Source organism: Pezoporus wallicus, unplaced genomic scaffold (assembly GCF_028554395.1).
Source record: "Pezoporus wallicus isolate ANWC-B61680 ecotype Strahan unplaced genomic scaffold, APGP_CSIRO_Pwel_v1 contig_6732, whole genome shotgun sequence".
NCBI lineage: Eukaryota > Metazoa > Chordata > Aves > Psittaciformes > Psittacidae > Pezoporus > Pezoporus wallicus.
In genome coordinates this window covers 2,837,847-2,854,939 of record NW_026638638.1, presented here as the reverse complement: position 1 = coordinate 2,854,939, position 17,093 = coordinate 2,837,847, and the positions used below count along the sequence as shown (strand labels likewise).

The window sequence follows — 17,093 nt, the reverse complement described above, 5'->3', positions numbered from 1 at the left end:
TAATTCTTTCAAGAAGCCTGTGCCTACAATAACTTTTATCTTTCAAGTAAATACATAAATACCCAATGACCCATTACTTTTGTCAGGGCTAAGTGCATATAAGAGGCAGATATTCTGAGAGAAGGGGCTCTACTTTAATTTAGCAAAGTTCCAATCATTGCTGTATATAAGTTTAGTTCTCACCACAACCAAAACAGGAACAATAGCCTAGAAGACAACCAGGATAGGCACATTTTCAGAAAGGAAGAACAATGTATGGGTGGTTGTTTTTCTGGCTGGTGCTCCCTTCCTCTCCCACTAAGGGAAAATGGGCAACAAGGTAAGACATTTCCCTTTCTGCTCTCTGCTTGAACAATGCCAGTAAACTTTCACAAAGATGTATTCTGCAGGCAGTTGCATCTTTCAAAAAAGGAAAAAAAAAATAAATCCATATTCCTCATATTTTCCTAAAGAAGGATCAATTCTCTAGCTAAGTAGCTGTCACTCCTGTCTAGATTTGTATTACTGTGAAGATCCTCAATTTTTTTTCCCAACTAAAAGCATCAGAAACTGAAATGTATTCCTTGAAGAATAGTGACAACAACAAAAAAATCTGTTAAAGGAAAGCATCAAGTAAAAAGTTTATTTATGACATTTTAGTTGAGCTTATTTGTTCGCTCTCCTTGTAGTTCAGAGTCCAGAACAACTGGTAATACCATACGCCTCTAATTACAGTTTTGTTAAAATTTTCTTCTTTGATAATGCATGGGATTGATGCACCTTTAACAGATAATAACAGTACTTTTTAAAAAGAAGAAATAGGGTGCTCTGCCAAGACTAAACATATGTCCAAAGAAGCAACTGTAAGGCTTGTTTACAACAGTTCCTCAGGCTGTAGTACAGACTACAGCAAAGGTTTTCACCTTTTGATATGCAGGCTGCAGTTGGGTCTAAATATCACTATGAAAAGCAAGCTTCCTCTGATTAAATTTACTGCAAAAAGAAAGAACTTAAACTATTTGAATGTCTTTTTTCCTTGAAAAGAAAAAAATACATAAAATCAGAAACACATGAGAATTAAATTCTGAGTATCTGACATACTTAAATACTTACAGTATGCAGAAAAATAGAACTAAGATGCCAAAGCGAGTCAACAAAACCAAATGAGCTATCCAAATAAAAAACAACCTCTCTGTTAAATCTTAAGAATCCACATGGAAGAGCATGAAGGAACAAGAACCCCAATGCACAGATGGTAATAAAAAATAAAAGATGAGGACATGAAAATAAGTGAGTACTTTGAGGTAGGAGAATATACAGCTGGAGATTAAAAATTAACTGCATGCAAGTCAGCTGGGAAATGGAAGATGGATGTTTCTATTTAACAGCATCATTTGCTTCTTAAATAGCAGCATTTCAGTTCATGGCAAAATGGAAGAACGTGTTAATCTCAAGACAGAACACAACCATTTTAGGCTGGCAAACACAAAAAAAAACACATGCCGACATTCCCCTCAGCATCCAGTACTAAAGTGCAGTGCCAAAAAGCAGTGTTATGATGTTCTATTCTGTAGATTATCCATTTGAACCTTAATCCTCTTTCTGAGAATTGGAGCTATGCAACAGATCCATTACTGGTATTAAGCATACAAACACTTGTGTTGCACAGCAGTTACTGTGACATGATAATCTGATGAAATACTGGTAAAAACTGCTAAATGTATTCCTGAACTCAGCTCTGCTAAATCACACTGAAAATCTCTGTACACGAAGATTTCCTGAACAATTAACCTGCAAGGAAGTTAAGACTGTATTAGTCTCAAAACTGTCATTTGTGTCTATCTTTAGGTTTTGAATAGTCTCTCAGTTTTTAGACTGTATTCAATTGACACTTTACTAATCAAAACCTGTGGAAAACTGTCTTAAGGACAGAATTAAAGAAAAAATATTTTATTCAGTAAAGCTTTCCAGATAGAAAACATGGAGTTACTGTAATATGAAACTTAATTTGAAAAAAGGATTTTGCTGATTCACCTGATTTTTAAGGAATAGAAACTGCAATGAACAATACTTTAGTCAAACACTAGTACCTGTTTCTCCTGATAATCACCATTCACAGTAGGAGCTGTCACAGAGGATGAGCTCTTACCTACAGGGTCTTCACTTTAAGAAACAGCCAACCATGACATTTTCTCCTCTCCTGTAACTGATCTTAATTGTAACTTTCTTACAAGCATAAACAAGCTTTAAAGATTCACCCGAGAGTTCAGCAAACATTTCAGGAATTTCTCAGGACTGGTTAAAGCTTAGAGTCATAAGGTACAAAGAAATTATAGTTAAAGACACAACATCCTGCAATATGAGTTGCTGAAGCTTCCAGTAAAAGAGGGAAGGAAATAAACCAAAAAAAAGTGCTTTATGGCTTAAAAAATTAATCCTGTGGTTTGTTTTGATAATGAAGGCAGGGGTAATCAACTCAATAAAGGCTTCAATCATGAGGTATTAGCTTGAATAAATGAGACTGTACAATGGGCAAGTCAGTGCTCTCTCATCTTTAAGGTCAGGTGAAACATAACAGTGATTATTAGAGAAAAAAAAATCAGCACAAAGAAGATGCCTTGTGATTAAAAGTTTCACAGCAGTTTTGAACACTGAATTGTAGTAATTCCTACAACTAGTACTGAATCATAGGTTGATACTGATACTCTTTAGACATATACTTACACACACACACAAAATGCCAAAAATGAAACTTCTGCATTTATTTTAAAAGCATTTCATTCCTAGCAATTACAGCTGAATTGAACTACATCACCTCAGATTCCTTCTAATAATGGTGGTGTGCTAACCAAAATAAATTATCAAAGCAACACAAACTAGTATTCAAAACCATACATTCTTTTTCATCTAAACATAGTAATTTTCAAAGAATGCTTTAAGTTTTAATATTAAAAACTGTAACGCTTCGTGAATTTTACATGTTTACCAAAGCACAAAGTGATAGGAAAGAATCTATTAGAATAAGATGGTAAGAGCACAAAGTAACGTGGTCTAGAGACCCAACTAGATAGCTAATGGGATATCATATTTTGTCTCCTGAAGTCATTTGTTCTCTAAAGAGACATGAAAGTCAGTGCAAACATTTCCGAGATTATAGTGCTGTTGGTAACAAATCTACTGCACTCTAAATTAGTTAGCACTGTGTTAACTGATTCCAGTTCATGTACATGCAATTTACTCATACTTTCCGAAGTCTCAAAACTAAACCTGGGACTTGCTCCAAGAGCTTCCGTACAAAATTGCGAGTATCAGTTTTTGTGTTTGCAGTGCAGCAGGAAAAAAGTGAACCTGTCTGCACATTTATTTTTGCATATAGTAACATTCACATATTACAAAAAGCGATCCCTTAAATTCAACAGTGTATGTCTGGTTACTGTTATTTGCAGCAAACAACTGATTAACAGAAAGCACAAGAAAACAACCTGGCAGCAAATATTAAAACAAATCTCAGAAAACACCACATAAAATGATTAAAAAAAACCCACAACCTTTTTCTTTTTTTAATCCACCTAAGAATATGACTAATGGGTTGGCTTTCAGTATTGTTTTATTTTTCTTTCCCCATTAAATTTATTTTTTTCCAGGTAGATCTTGCTTATGGCAGTTAGTTGCTGATGAAGAATGCAACAATATTAAACGCAAACACTTAAGCAGTTTTCCAAGCAGCTACCTAACAAGCAGTATTACACAAATTATATCCTTGCTGTATGGTTTAGTATGTACATTCTAGATTGTTCTCTCTTGTCTTCATAACTAACTGAGTTGCTGGAAAACAGTATTTTTTTTCTCTTCAGAATTCTTCAGGTTACGCTTCACTGAGAATTATACTCCTGTGCACACTTAGAATTGCATTTCATGCACAGAGTTAAAGAGTTAGATAATAATCTCAGTTCTTAGTTCACTTCCACATAAATTGCTTAGGAACAAAACAGTACAAGAACTGAAAAATTAATAGGCAAACCAATTGCTGACTACTAGATTAAACCAATTTTTCAAAGAACACTTAATTGTAGCCCAAATCTCCACTTACTAGTTACTATTATGCTAACAGGGCTACTTCTACACACATTGTTTTAAATAAAACAGAATACTGATAATTAAAGCCACAAGAAAATGAAAAGATCTCTCAAATGTAACTCTTATGATAATAGCTTACAGCTGACTGCAAAGCTGCTTATATAATTAGATGGGTATTTACATTCTACCAGGATCTAGTATAAGTACTAGCTGAAGAACAGTTTACTTGAATACTGGTTGTACTGATCTTACGCAGGATTTGGAGACAATACAGATTTTATCTGATGATCTCCAAGAATACAGCAAAGCAATTATACTTATAACTGCTTTAATTCAATACACTATTATTCAAACAGGACTGTGAAAGCAACAAACACCACATTCTTGGAGCACTATGCTGAATTTCAAGGCCCACTGATAAAATTAACAGCTGCCTGCAGATACGATCTTCAACTCTTGAGTTCTTTCAGAGAGAGAGCTCTTAAAAAGACTGCCATGCTACAGCACTGTCGTCATAGGATAAATGTTACAACAGTTCACCCAAAAAACTTTTCCATCAAAGAGACTATACACAGACATTTGAACTGCTTGACAGAAAGAAGCAATTGCATAAGACAAATGTCTCATGAAGTATGTGTCAGCCTATTTGCTCTAAAGGTTGTAGGGCTCATAGGAACAACAGCTGCAAGGAATTCCTCTCATTCACCCCACTTGCTATACAAACAAGGTCCCAGGAACATGAATAAGGATTCTAGATACTACCACAGTACTGTTTCTTAATATCTTAATAGTAACAAAAAAGAATAAGAAGCAAGGCTTACAGTCTGACTTTCAGGAAAGTCCATCTTCAACAATTTGTGAGCACATTCTTCAAAGTCTAAGCTGTAATAATAGAGAAAATAGTTCTCATTATCTGTGCAATATATCCTATGCTAAAAATATTTCAGAATTATACTGATTGACTGCTGATGCTGAAGCTTCAACTGTTTTGAAGTATTTAATTAGCATTCAGGAAGGTGTTTATTTTGTTGTGTTTATTGTTGCTGTGGGTTTTTTTTTATACAAACATTTTGTATTTCATGAATTTGCATCTGAAAATTAATCTGAACACATTACATTTGCAGACAATCTGAAAACAAGACGACTCGGGTGATTACTATTGCAAGCACTGTACATAAGCTCCAAAAGCAGTATATACAACACTCTCCTCTTCGCACTCCTGTTCTTGCTTATTGAAAGCCTTTAGCTAGCACTAGGTACCTGCCCCCACCCAAGTATAAGATGAACAAACTTAAGCAGGGCAAGGAAGTATTGAACAGTAGCTTTGAGAAATGTAAGACCTTTTCACACATTTTAGTATGGTATTAATTCCTGTGTCTGAAGAGCAATACCACAACTACATTATCTCACCCCTCATGCAGGTTCAAACATGCAGAATATTATGGGCCATGCCTACTTTTAATGATGGAGTTGAGTGACATGACAGGTTAATCTCTCCTTTCACCCAGGTGACACAGGAGTTAAACCACCATATTTTGATTTGTCCATGTACTGCAAGGGGATTTCATTCTTAAGATGAAGAAACACCTTTCTGAATACAAATAATGTACACTTCAAGGCCAGTATCTGTAATACTTATATTCCAAACAATGCAGATGGCAACGGAACTAAAGAATATCACACTGCAGAACTCCTTACTTTCATAAGTCACTCTACAGCATCTCTATTTCAAGTGTATCACACATTTTTTTCAGAAACGCTTAAGGTGTACAATATGCTGCATAATCTGAAGACCACTGACTTTTGTTCACTCAAAAATGTGATTGCAGTAATCCTCATAGAAAAAGTCCCAGTTCACTACTATTTTGAAACAGGATTTATCTTAGAATAAGAACTGTGGTATCCATTTGTTAAAACTATCTATATTATCAGGTCAGGCTCCATAAAGAACAGTACCCTGCCTTTTTTTTTTTTAAATTGTATATTAAAAAATAATTTAAGAAGAAACAGAATTCTAGTTCATCCATTTCAAAATATGTACATTCAAAGGCGTACAAATTCTATCATATTTACCTTGACTGTATAGCAAGATAAATTGTACGACGAAAGGAAACCAGGTTAATTTCTGTTTTGTCATGGACAGTAACTTTCTGGCCTGGGAAAGGAAAACGCGGTTTTGTAAAAAGCAAAGCACTAAGGCAGATATATGTAATTTCTTAGAACAGCAATACATACTATTTATTAAGCCTGTAGCACACAATGTAATACCCTTCTAGAAATATTTAGAAAAGTTTAGCACCTTGATGTATTTTTTATTTTTGTTATTAAAAGAAGGAATAATAATAAAAAAAATAATCAGTACTTGTACCATCTGATGCGAACAAGTAAATATTTAGAGATATAATTTAAAGAGAGTAACTCTCCTTTTAAAAACCTTTCACATGACTTAGCCACTGCAGCCTCTGGGTTCAACACTTTTTGTATACATTATTAGCAAAGTATTTTCTGCATAATTTAACTATACAATGCTTTTATGTAGTCCCTGATTTTAATATGAAATACGTGTTTCTACATCACAGCATTTTGCAAAGCTCTCTTTTGTCGTGAAGCAAGAGTAGAAAAATCTGTTCTGAACCAAAACCATCCTGGAAACACCTTCGTTCATCAGGCATTCACTATTCCTTCATTCTTTTAAAGTCTGGTAACAGCATGAATGATGAAAAGTTAAACAAATTCTCATACTTTTATTCAGCCCGGAAGCTCTGTTCTTCTGTGAAACACTGCAGCAAGAACAGGGCTTGGCTGGCTTTTTAATTACTCACACAGTCTGCACAAGTATTTCAGGTATGCTTATCCATCAGGTTTTTTTTTCTGGGAATCAAATATTTAATTCTTTGAAAACATATAAACCCTGACTGCTTCCACTGAAGACCAAGAAAGGGGGCTGGAGGGTGAACTAAAAAAAGATGTTTCTTAGCTCAGCCCAGAAATAAGATGTAAACACAGTTGTAAGAAAACCCACTATGATTTTGTAAGTGACTTAAAAATATGACAGATCAATCAAAAGTGTTCAGAAAGGTTTGTCTTTGCAAGTTTTTAAGGAAGTGTTTTCACATTCTTTATTTTTAATGTCTTATGACATTATTATATTTCATTATGGTGTCACATATATGACATTATGAGGCTTTTCTCACATGAAACTGACGTGGTCAAGAACAATCAGACAAAGCTGCTTTTCATTTTCTGCATGTGCTGAATGCTCTTTTTTGGACTGCTATTTTTATACCAACACTAGTAAGGTGCTAAACATACACTTACCATCTTCACCCTCCTCTTCATCATCATCTTCATCCTCCTCACTACTTCCAGCCTCTTGATCTGCTTCAGATTCACTGTCACCTTCATCAAGAATTTCTGAAAAAGCAGTATCCCAGATTAAAGTACTATAGACCACAGTAGTTTCATTACCAAAAAAACTTAATCCCACATTTATGAGTGAAATGGGTGGTGCCTCAGGTATAGAATGTGACAGAGTAAAAAAAAAAATGGGTGAGTAAACAACCTATAAATGTGTAAACTTATAAATATTATATATAAATGTGTATATGCACATCCCTACCTTTCTTCAGCATTTTGTATTTCTCTTCATTTTCCATAAAGTTTGGATCCATCTTGAAAACATCTTTAAAATAAAAAAGAATCATTTAAAACACAAAATTATGAAAATGATGAATACTTAATCTTAAATTTGTTTTCATGGGGAATGTAGTCCTAGAATTATCTTCCATTTCTAACTTACTAAGAACATCCTCTGGGTTGTACTCATCTTCTAATGGCAACATATGAGTAAACTGATCTTCCTCTTCCACTAGATCTAATCCCTCTGGAATGATTGGATGATCCTTGAAGCCATCCTTCCGTACAGCAAACATAACTTCTATCATGTACTGAACACGCATATCAATTTTAGATTCATGCAGAATATGTCGAAGACGGTCAAAGATTGCTTTGGAAAAAAGACAGAAATGTAATTATGAAAACATTTACTAATATAAAAACCAAAACCACAAACATTCTGCCTTAATTATACTTACCATTAATACCCCTAGGAGAAACTTCTGTTAATTTGAGCCCACTCTCTTTAATAAATCCAATTGCTACTTCAATACTGTCATCAGTAGGCCTTTCAAGAAGTAAAGTGAGCATCTCCAAACATAAAACCTCATGAGCCTATAGAAAGAATATCAGTAAAGAATTAGAATATACAATGTAACACTATTATTATAGTGATTTATTTGGCAGAGCAGTCCAGCCTTTGAGGATACCACAACACAATCACACATGCAAGGCAAATGTAGTGGGACAAAGCTGATAAAAAACTAAGTCAAAATTTCAAATATCATTTTACCATCTGTATTTATACCAACTTTGTGGCAAATGCAACTATACTACTGAAGTGAAGAAGCAAACAATGAAAAACATACTGCCATTAAGAAAAAAAAAAATCACCTGCATTTCCAAGAAGCAAACAAAACAGCATAACTAGTTTCAGTAATGTAAGTTAGTGGATTGTGTCTACAATTAAATGAGGTCTTCCAGGGTGAGGCATACAAGCAAATGGCACATCTGGGATTAGTTTCCTCTTTCCCAAAATGTTGTATATTCCCAATGCATTCCTGAAACACTGTTTCTTGACATTACTTAATTGAAGTATCCTGATTTTTAACACTTAAAAATGTAGCATAGAGCTTGATTCAATTTAGATGCAACTGAGTCTAGATCTGTGTCCACAGATGTTTAACAGAGATGACAGTGTTGCAAGAACACTTTAAGATGTGTGGAATAGAACCCCGCATGATACTTGCTTTGCATCAAGATTTGTCTCAGTACTAGCCCAAACATATTTACCAAGTCTGGTGAAGCTCTTGAGCGTAACTGCAATGGTAAGCAATAACTGCATAGGCAATTCCCAATGCCTTTTCTAAAAAAGTCTTGACAACTTAAAGCAGGCATCAGAAGGAAACCTGAACTGAGTTCTTCAGTAAACTTTAGAACTGGGAGAGTATCTCCACTTAGGCAACTGCTGTCTTGAAATTAAGGAAATAGCCATACAGGCTTTAAATTGAGAAGAAACATGAAGTAACATACCACGTTCTGATTCATCAAGTGTGCAACAAATTTTGAAGATGTTAGACAAAGTTGCTGTAAAATAAAACAGAAACTTAACACATTGTATATGGAAGAAAAAATTTGTAACTCAAACATACTGCAGAGTGTACATCTCACAATCAAATGTGCTACTGACAGTTGTTCACAATTATGCCTTAAAAAACGAACCCCTCAAAACTGTCACAGTACCAACCCATAACAGGTTGTCAAGCTTTCATGATATTCTGACAGCAGTATACTTAATATACTAGTATGTCCCAACCCCCGGGTCTCAGCTGTGTTCCTTCAAGTGCCTAATTGCAACACACATGATACAAGTTAACAGAATTATAAGTTTCAGCGTGTTGCTTCTTCAGATCTTACATACCTTATCATTTCTGCGATATCCTTTGCGAAAATTTAGTATCAACCTCTTGAGAATCAATTCACCAATATTTGGGAACTTTGAGTTGATAATTGCCACTAGAGCTGCATAAACATGGGTGAAAATTGGAGAGGCACTCTGAGCTTGCAAAATGGATCTAGACAGCAGCCCCCTGTAAAAATATGTAAGTTTAAGATTTTCCTGGTAATAAAACAACATTTTTATTCAGTACATATCACATAAAATGGTATTTTACAGCTGGAATAGTTAGAAGATACCAGATGGTCATTTTCAAACTGCTGTTTATCATGTCACAAAAAAAGTTTTGCAAAATGTGTTGCTCACGTGTTCAAGACAAGAAATTCTTAAATGGATACCTTATCTTTCATTAAATATTATTTCTATTCAAACTACATCTGAAAATGCTAAGCATGTACAAAGCCTTCATCTCTTATTGTGCAAATATATTTTATCCCTCAACACAGATTCACCAGTTTTGAAATTTGTATGATTTTGCTGTTTCTTTTCCTCAGTTCAGAAAACAAATACCTGTTTGTGACAGAAAAAACATCTTCTCTGCAACCATTTATGAAACACAGAATTGCGCTTCAGTATAATAACTTAAACAAGCCAAACGAACTTCTAAGAAATAAAAATTACATTTCCATAAAAGGTCTTTTACAATAAACATCTACCTAAGAGTAATAAAATTGAATGTTCAGTAAAACCAGAGTGGGCAAAGTAATACTTTTCAATGCTTTTCTCAAACAACACTGAGTATTTTCAACATAATTAGTTTTTGGAACTGAGAACTGATTATAAAAGACTATTACAGCCTACATGAATTTAAACACAGAGCCCATGAGATAACAGTTTATCATACTAGCAGTCTCTCTTACATTTATACCAAGGCTGAAGTCTGAAAAGAACCTGGGAGTCCCCTCCTGCTTCACCTCCCCCTTTGTTTTGTTTCTTCTAATGCTTTAGGTGTATGTAATAGAGTTATATAGCTAAAGTAAAACTCTAAATGGGTGAAGAGAAAAACACCCTCCAAACATCAAATTGCACACAGGTATCCAACTCTGTCTTCTCTGTGGTCTTTTGGAATCCCCCCAGAAAACACCTATGTGATACTAAACACAAACTGCATAAGGACCTTATTCCTACTTACTTTGAGGCTGACACATGAAACAGGACTCATTTCATACTAGTGCACAAACCCAGAATTATTTAATTCTGAAACTACTAGTTACTTCTTGCTTATACACTAAAACTGGTCTGGTTCAGATCCTATTTACTCTCTACTCAGCAAACTCAGAAAAGGCCTTAGAGCTAGTTAAAACTTCAAGTCATTACTTTCATATGCACTTTTCTGCAAATTTGGAAGTCAAAATTAACTGTAAGAAGAAGGAAAATGGTGCCATTTTCCATCTACATTATTTTGAAATTTATAAGCTTATAAACCACACACAAAAACTTCCACAGACAAGTGTATTCAAAATACGTTTAATAAATTCATTTTTAAAATCAAATATTGCTGCTTATATGAAAATTAAGTTTCAGGGACATGAAATCTGGAAAGTAAAAAGAAGCCCCACACAGACTGTTTTGAGACTTCATTATTACTTCTAACTGAAATTACATTCAAGAACCACTTACTCATTCTCTAGATTTTACTTAATTCTCTCCTGTCATTTTTATGCTACTTGCAGGATTCTAATCTTCCCATGAGGTATGGCATGCATGAAAGTCATATATTCCTTCGCTATAACCTCCTCAAATAGAAGTGACTAAGTTGATAGAAAAAGTGTTGCTATCTGTTTGAAATTTAACAGAATCAGTTCTGGATATTTTGTTCAGAGGGTTTTTTTGTTGGTGGTGGTTTGGTTGGGTATGTTTAAGTGGTAGACAGCCTAAGAAATCCATACTCCCTTAGGCTAGCAGATTTAACCTCTACTGACACCAGAATGAAAGCAAGGCAAGATATCACACTGTTTGCACAATCACCATGACTTCATGCTGACCTCAAACAGCATAATAATCTTTTCTGTACATTACAACAAAAAGCAATCCTGCAGATATCATTGAAACACAAGAAAATGTTTTCAAATGGTAAGGCTTACCTTCCACGAACAATATTTTCCTGAAGGAGCTCATGAATGATGTTTTCTATATTAGAAACGTTCACTTTATTGACAAGACCATTAATTGACTTCTTCAAGGCTTCCCAACTCATCCTCTGATATGCCAAGCTATTACAAAGGTATAATAAATTATTAATGCATAAATCTGAGGTAGCATTGCATGAATTTATATATATATATGAAAACACAAATGTAAGTTGTAATCAGTAAAATAGGTTTAGTTCACAATTATGCATTTAACTATTAGGAAAATACCAAAACAACATTATACACCAATATGTAATTCTCCACAGACATGGTATAATCCAGTATGCTCAGATTTCCAAGATATTCTAGAAAATCCCTGGTATCCCACTTTTCCATTTACACTTCACAGCAGAAGTAGGTACAGTCATAATCTGATTCTCTTACCTTTCTTCTGATAGAAAGATACCTTCAAAAGAATGATCACAGCTCTTCAAGGGTATCCCATTTTCACCAGCATTCACCAAAACTCTTTACCGTTTCACTTTGCAGTAGAAATGCTAATATATTACTTTCAACTCACCTATTTTTATCGGTGATTTGCTCTTGCATCATCCTGAGCTTGGCAGGTGGAATATATGCACCACCTGTGCGAGTAAGGATAGGATCCACTTCTTCCTTCTTCTTCTTTGAAGAGGTCTCATCATGAGCAAGTGAGCTCTGGACTGTTGACCTCTCTGGACTCCTATGATCAGGTGATGAGTATCTTCTCTTCCTTCTATCAGATTCTCTCTCCTCCCATTTCTCATGGTGTCTGTCTCTACCCCTTTCCATCCTTCTAAAAGAAAACCCAAAAACAAACAAAAAAAAATATAAACAAGAAAACCCAACCAACCAACAACAAAAAAACTCAGACCACCAAATACCCAAGGATTTGTGCAAGGTTTTCTCATCTTATTCATTAAAATGAGTATTTTATTACTGATTAAGAAGGGGCTTAATACCTTCCTTCTGAAGTTCTGTCATCATAGTATTCCCTTCTTGAATATTCATGATAGTCATATCTGCTGTCATCAGAATATCTTCTCTTTCTGGGAGATGGAGACCTGTCACGCTCTACATCCCTAATTGCAACCCAAGACACAAAATTCTTAGTAATAGGCTTTGACAAGGAATGCTATTAATATCTACTTGCAATATAATGTTACAATACAGAACCGTTACAATTCTGCAACCTGAGTTTCAGTTTAAGCACCATTCAGATAGAAGATGCTCCTTCCATAGTAACTTGCTGTCAGCAAAAAATAATCAAAAAGCAAAGAAGCACAGTAAAAAGAAGCTCCCCCTAGAACTTAAAGCCAAGTGGTAATAACATCAAATACCAAAGGTAAATTCAGCACCACACATTCCTTAGTACAAGAGGTTTTATTCCAATTAAAATGTGAAATTAAAGGTAAACTGGTAACAGTTCATCTTATGCCTTGGAGAAATATCAACTGAAGTGCACTCTACCATCTCCTACTAGCATCAATAATCTTGCTCTAAAGTGACAACTACAGAATCAGCAATATGTGAGTCCAAGCAAAAAGCTGGCATCTAATTGCCACTTTCAAATTGTCACATTCCCGTGACAATTTAACTGAATGCTAAGGATTTTTGTTTTTTAAGATTTAAAAAAAGATTTTAAAGATTAAAAAAAAAAACTAAAACCACATCTTTATTTACTGCTATATCAACATGCAAATATTTTATTAAATTTACACTTACTTTTCACTGCTCAGTTATAGTAATACACAAAAGTGAAGGTTTTGTTTCTTTATCTAACTATATACATGAGGTATACACACAAAATTGTATGGTGTAAGAATTAATCATTCTACCTGTCCTCTGGAGACTGACTCCTTTGGTGTGAACTGTAGTTTTCCTTCTTTTCATAACTGGAACCATGCTTTAAAAAACAGGGGAAAAAAAAAAATCAGCCCAAACATTATACATTAATAACCATGAGCACATATATATTGAGATCAAAGCATATCATGTCTTCAGTTCTCTACTCCTTTACAAGAAGGGCCATCAAATAAAGCTAACGGCAGTCAGTTAAGACACGGACAGCTGGCTCTAAAGCGACAAGTAGTTAAGCAGCTGGACTCCCTCCTACAGGATGCTGCAGGATTTATCCTTGAATTCCTCCTTTTTACTAACCATGACTTACTTTCTTATGAGTCATTCCTAGTTTCATTCATTATAAACATCTAAGTTACACTGTTCCACTTGACAGATCCTGGAAGCAAACTTAATTCTAGATATAAAATGTAAGTTTACAGGATCATTTAAGTGATAAACACTTAAAATAGTTCTGTGGAGTGAACCATGACCTGTAGAAGTATGGAATTATACACAAAAATCGGAACATGACAGCATCTACAACACACATACAAAGACACCTCATCAAGATGCTTCAAAATTACTTTGGTGGAGTATAGACGTTATATAGCTATAACCTCTATACTTTAATTGTAAAGGTCCTTTTTCCCCTTAAAATATTATTTATGATTTTTCAGAAGCATGATTTCGTGTTATCAGCCAGTGATCAGCTGTGAAGTAGGTAACACTCCACCCTGATGCTGAAACTCAACACAAGGACTTGCTTATGCACTTTGAACTTTTTTGCTGAAATACTCCTCTCATCTGTTGAAATGGCACTGTATCATTCAACATGCTAGCACGCTAGTTTTTTCTTCACCAATGAACCAGTTAAAACTGTTGGTTAGTTGAAAACAATGACATCTTGGTCACAAGCTGACCCTGATGGACAGTTACACACAATGATCGCCAAACTGTAATTAGGAGCAACATGGCAAGCTACTCCTTACTACATGGCAAGTGTGCCTTTACTATATGGCACGCGTATAATGAGCTGTGTAAGTAAAACCAACATTAATGGAAGCTTCCTAAAGTAATAATAGCAACACAACAATCATGAGCATCATCCTATCAACAGACTGATGAGGCTGACTTGCCATCACTCAGATTGGAGTGTATGTACATATATGCAAGTATATATTTATTTTTTTGAGGCCATTATAACATATCCTAGAATATCATCTTCCCTGGAGTAAATTTCTACACCACGTTAAAAGATATTCCCAGTGTTGGCGTACCTGAATCAAGACAACAGTACAAAACAAATACATTGCACCATTTAGTGGGAGCATGCATCCCTAGCAAAGTAATGTCTATCTGACAATTTAATTCCAGAGTCACATTGTCTTTGATGGCAAAGCTAGTATAACAAATTCACATGTTTTCAACAAGGTTTTCTTTCCCTTTCAATACTCATTTGTGGCACTACACCATACAGCAGATCACTGAAATCAGTCCAGGTTAAAAAGGTCCTTAAGTTGCTGGTTTGGTTTTTGTTTTTCACAAAAAATAATGTAATGCAAGACTGTACCCTAAGCTTCCACGAAAGTGGGAACAAAAATCTTTGAAACACACAGAAGAGTTACTGTATTCAAACAATATTTAGCAGATGGGAAGAAGCGGGTCTTTTCAGCATGATCTACTCTCATGATTGCTACGTCATCTGCCTTTGCCCAAGCAGACTCCAAAAGAGAAGCGTTCACAGAAATAAAGCAATGTTAAGGATGCCTCTGTATTTGGCAGTTATCATGCCCCATTGCAAAAGCAGCTGTTTGCTGAAGAACTTGTCACCCTTAGCTCTTTGTGACCAGGCTTTCTTCCACAAGTCACAGTCTTCTTCCTTGTCCATTTTTATCAAAATGATTAAGTCGAAGTGTCCAAATAGCTGCTTTTGCTGACTGATTTTGACAAATGAGGAAGCACTACCGTAACCACCAGACTGGGAAGATATTGAGAAGATACCAAATGATCACTCAGGCATCTCTATTAAAATCCACTTCAATCAGAAAACTTGGAACCAAAAGAGTGAAGAAGCCTATGCAGGGTCAAACTCTAGAAACAGGCAGAGAAATACCAAAGATTTGAGACATGGTATTGCTCTGCTAACCTGCGCCAAACTTAAAGAGTACTTTACAAACATTGTACTTCTAAACCATCATTTTAGGCCAGTAATTTTAAAGCCAATATTTTCTCCTTGCATTCCTAAAAAAATTAATCCCAACCATTCAGAAGCGTGTCATATGGCTTTTAAAAGGGAAACAAAGTTTAGCTTTCACAATAAGAAATACAGTTGCCACATTAATTGCTATTTCCTATCTTTTCATTTTAACATGATTAATTTTTCAACACCTCTTTTTCCCATTCCTCCACATGCTTATGTTCTCTGCTGACTCATCACTCAGCCACTTTTTCCCTATTACTTTATCACTATATGCTAATAGTGCTCAGAAGTTGTATTGTTGGGATAACAAGTGCCAGAAACAGCTGTAATTCACTGACTTCATAGAACTATTTCTCATGTAAACAGCTGCTGTCAATTATGGATATTGTCCGCTTTAAATCCTAGGAGGTTTATTTACTATAGCATCAACTACAACCATAATCACCCGTAATAAGAGAATGAGAAAACACTACGATTTAAAAACACTTACATTTACTTGTGTAACCCTGCTCTTCATCTTGACTTCCTACTTTTTACGAAGCTCTCAATATGCAGCAATGAGACAATCCAAGCTGGAGTTCAGCATACAAAAAACATTTCATCTATAACACGCAGAAGACAATAAAAAGGTTTTCATTGCACGAGGTGCCGGAACTTGCTCTTTTAATTTGCTCTTTAAAGCTACGCTTGCGTAACTCCTTAAACCAAAACAAACACTTCCCCCAACCCTGGCCAGGCCTCTTACTGCTACACAGCACCTGTCTCAGGAGAGAACGGCTGCAGAACAGTAGCCGGGAGGCCGATGCCCTGTCCACGGGCACAGCCACACGACGCCCGGTCCCGGCTCGCCACCGAGCTCTCCGCCGGGCTGCGTAAACGCCCGCTGCTGAGCCGCGACTTCCGAGGGCAAGTCCCAACCACCCAACCCATGGGCGCACGAGGCGGGGCGGCGGGCCGTGCCCGGGGGCTCCCCGCGTTCCCGGGGGTAAGGTGGGAAGGGAGAAAAGCCCCCCGCCGCCCTGCCAGCGGGGCCGCTGCCACCCACCGCCCCCGGCCCAGCTAACTCCGCACCTACCACCCGCCACTGCACACGGCCACAGCACCTTCACTTCCGGAGCACATCGGCGCACAGCGCGCGCGCGCAGCCGGCGGTAGTTCTGTTGCCTGCGTGAGGAAGAACGAGCTTCCGGCAGCCCGGGCACCGGTGCACGACGGGAAGCGTAGTTCGGCGGTAGCCGCCATCTTGCGGTCGGCGGGGTGTTCTAGGAGCTGTTCACCGGCTTTGTCCGTTCAGTTTCGTTTCAGTTTGTTA

At 36.2% G+C, this 17,093-nt stretch overlaps 1 protein-coding gene across 3 annotated transcripts in view; it reads right to left on the bottom strand.

The window, feature by feature from the left end:
• CWC22 (CWC22 spliceosome associated protein homolog) overlaps positions 1-16,941 on the bottom strand; it is a 30,043-nt gene extending 13,102 nt beyond the window's left edge. The window contains exons 1-14 of one of the 3 annotated variants that reach the window (XM_057411652.1): positions 16,857-16,941; positions 16,272-16,383; positions 13,578-13,645; positions 12,702-12,821; positions 12,281-12,535; positions 11,713-11,841; positions 9,593-9,761; positions 9,205-9,258; positions 8,151-8,286; positions 7,856-8,062; positions 7,676-7,738; positions 7,375-7,470; positions 6,130-6,211; positions 4,878-4,938 (exon numbers count right to left, since the gene is read on the bottom strand). In XM_057411652.1, the coding sequence (XP_057267635.1) occupies positions 4,878-4,938; positions 6,130-6,211; positions 7,375-7,470; positions 7,676-7,738; positions 7,856-8,062; positions 8,151-8,286; positions 9,205-9,258; positions 9,593-9,761; positions 11,713-11,841; positions 12,281-12,535; positions 12,702-12,821; positions 13,578-13,645; positions 16,272-16,298 (1,467 nt within the window). In that variant the 5' untranslated portion in view covers positions 16,299-16,383; positions 16,857-16,941. Of the gene's footprint in view, positions 1-4,877; positions 4,939-6,129; positions 6,212-7,374; positions 7,471-7,675; positions 7,739-7,855; positions 8,063-8,150; positions 8,287-9,204; positions 9,259-9,592; positions 9,762-11,712; positions 11,842-12,280; positions 12,536-12,701; positions 12,822-13,577; positions 13,646-16,271; positions 16,384-16,852 lie in introns of all 3 variants that reach the window. The other 2 variants (XM_057411654.1, XM_057411653.1) reach the window with 2 other exon arrangements.
• Positions 16,942-17,093: the final 152 nt, after the last annotated feature.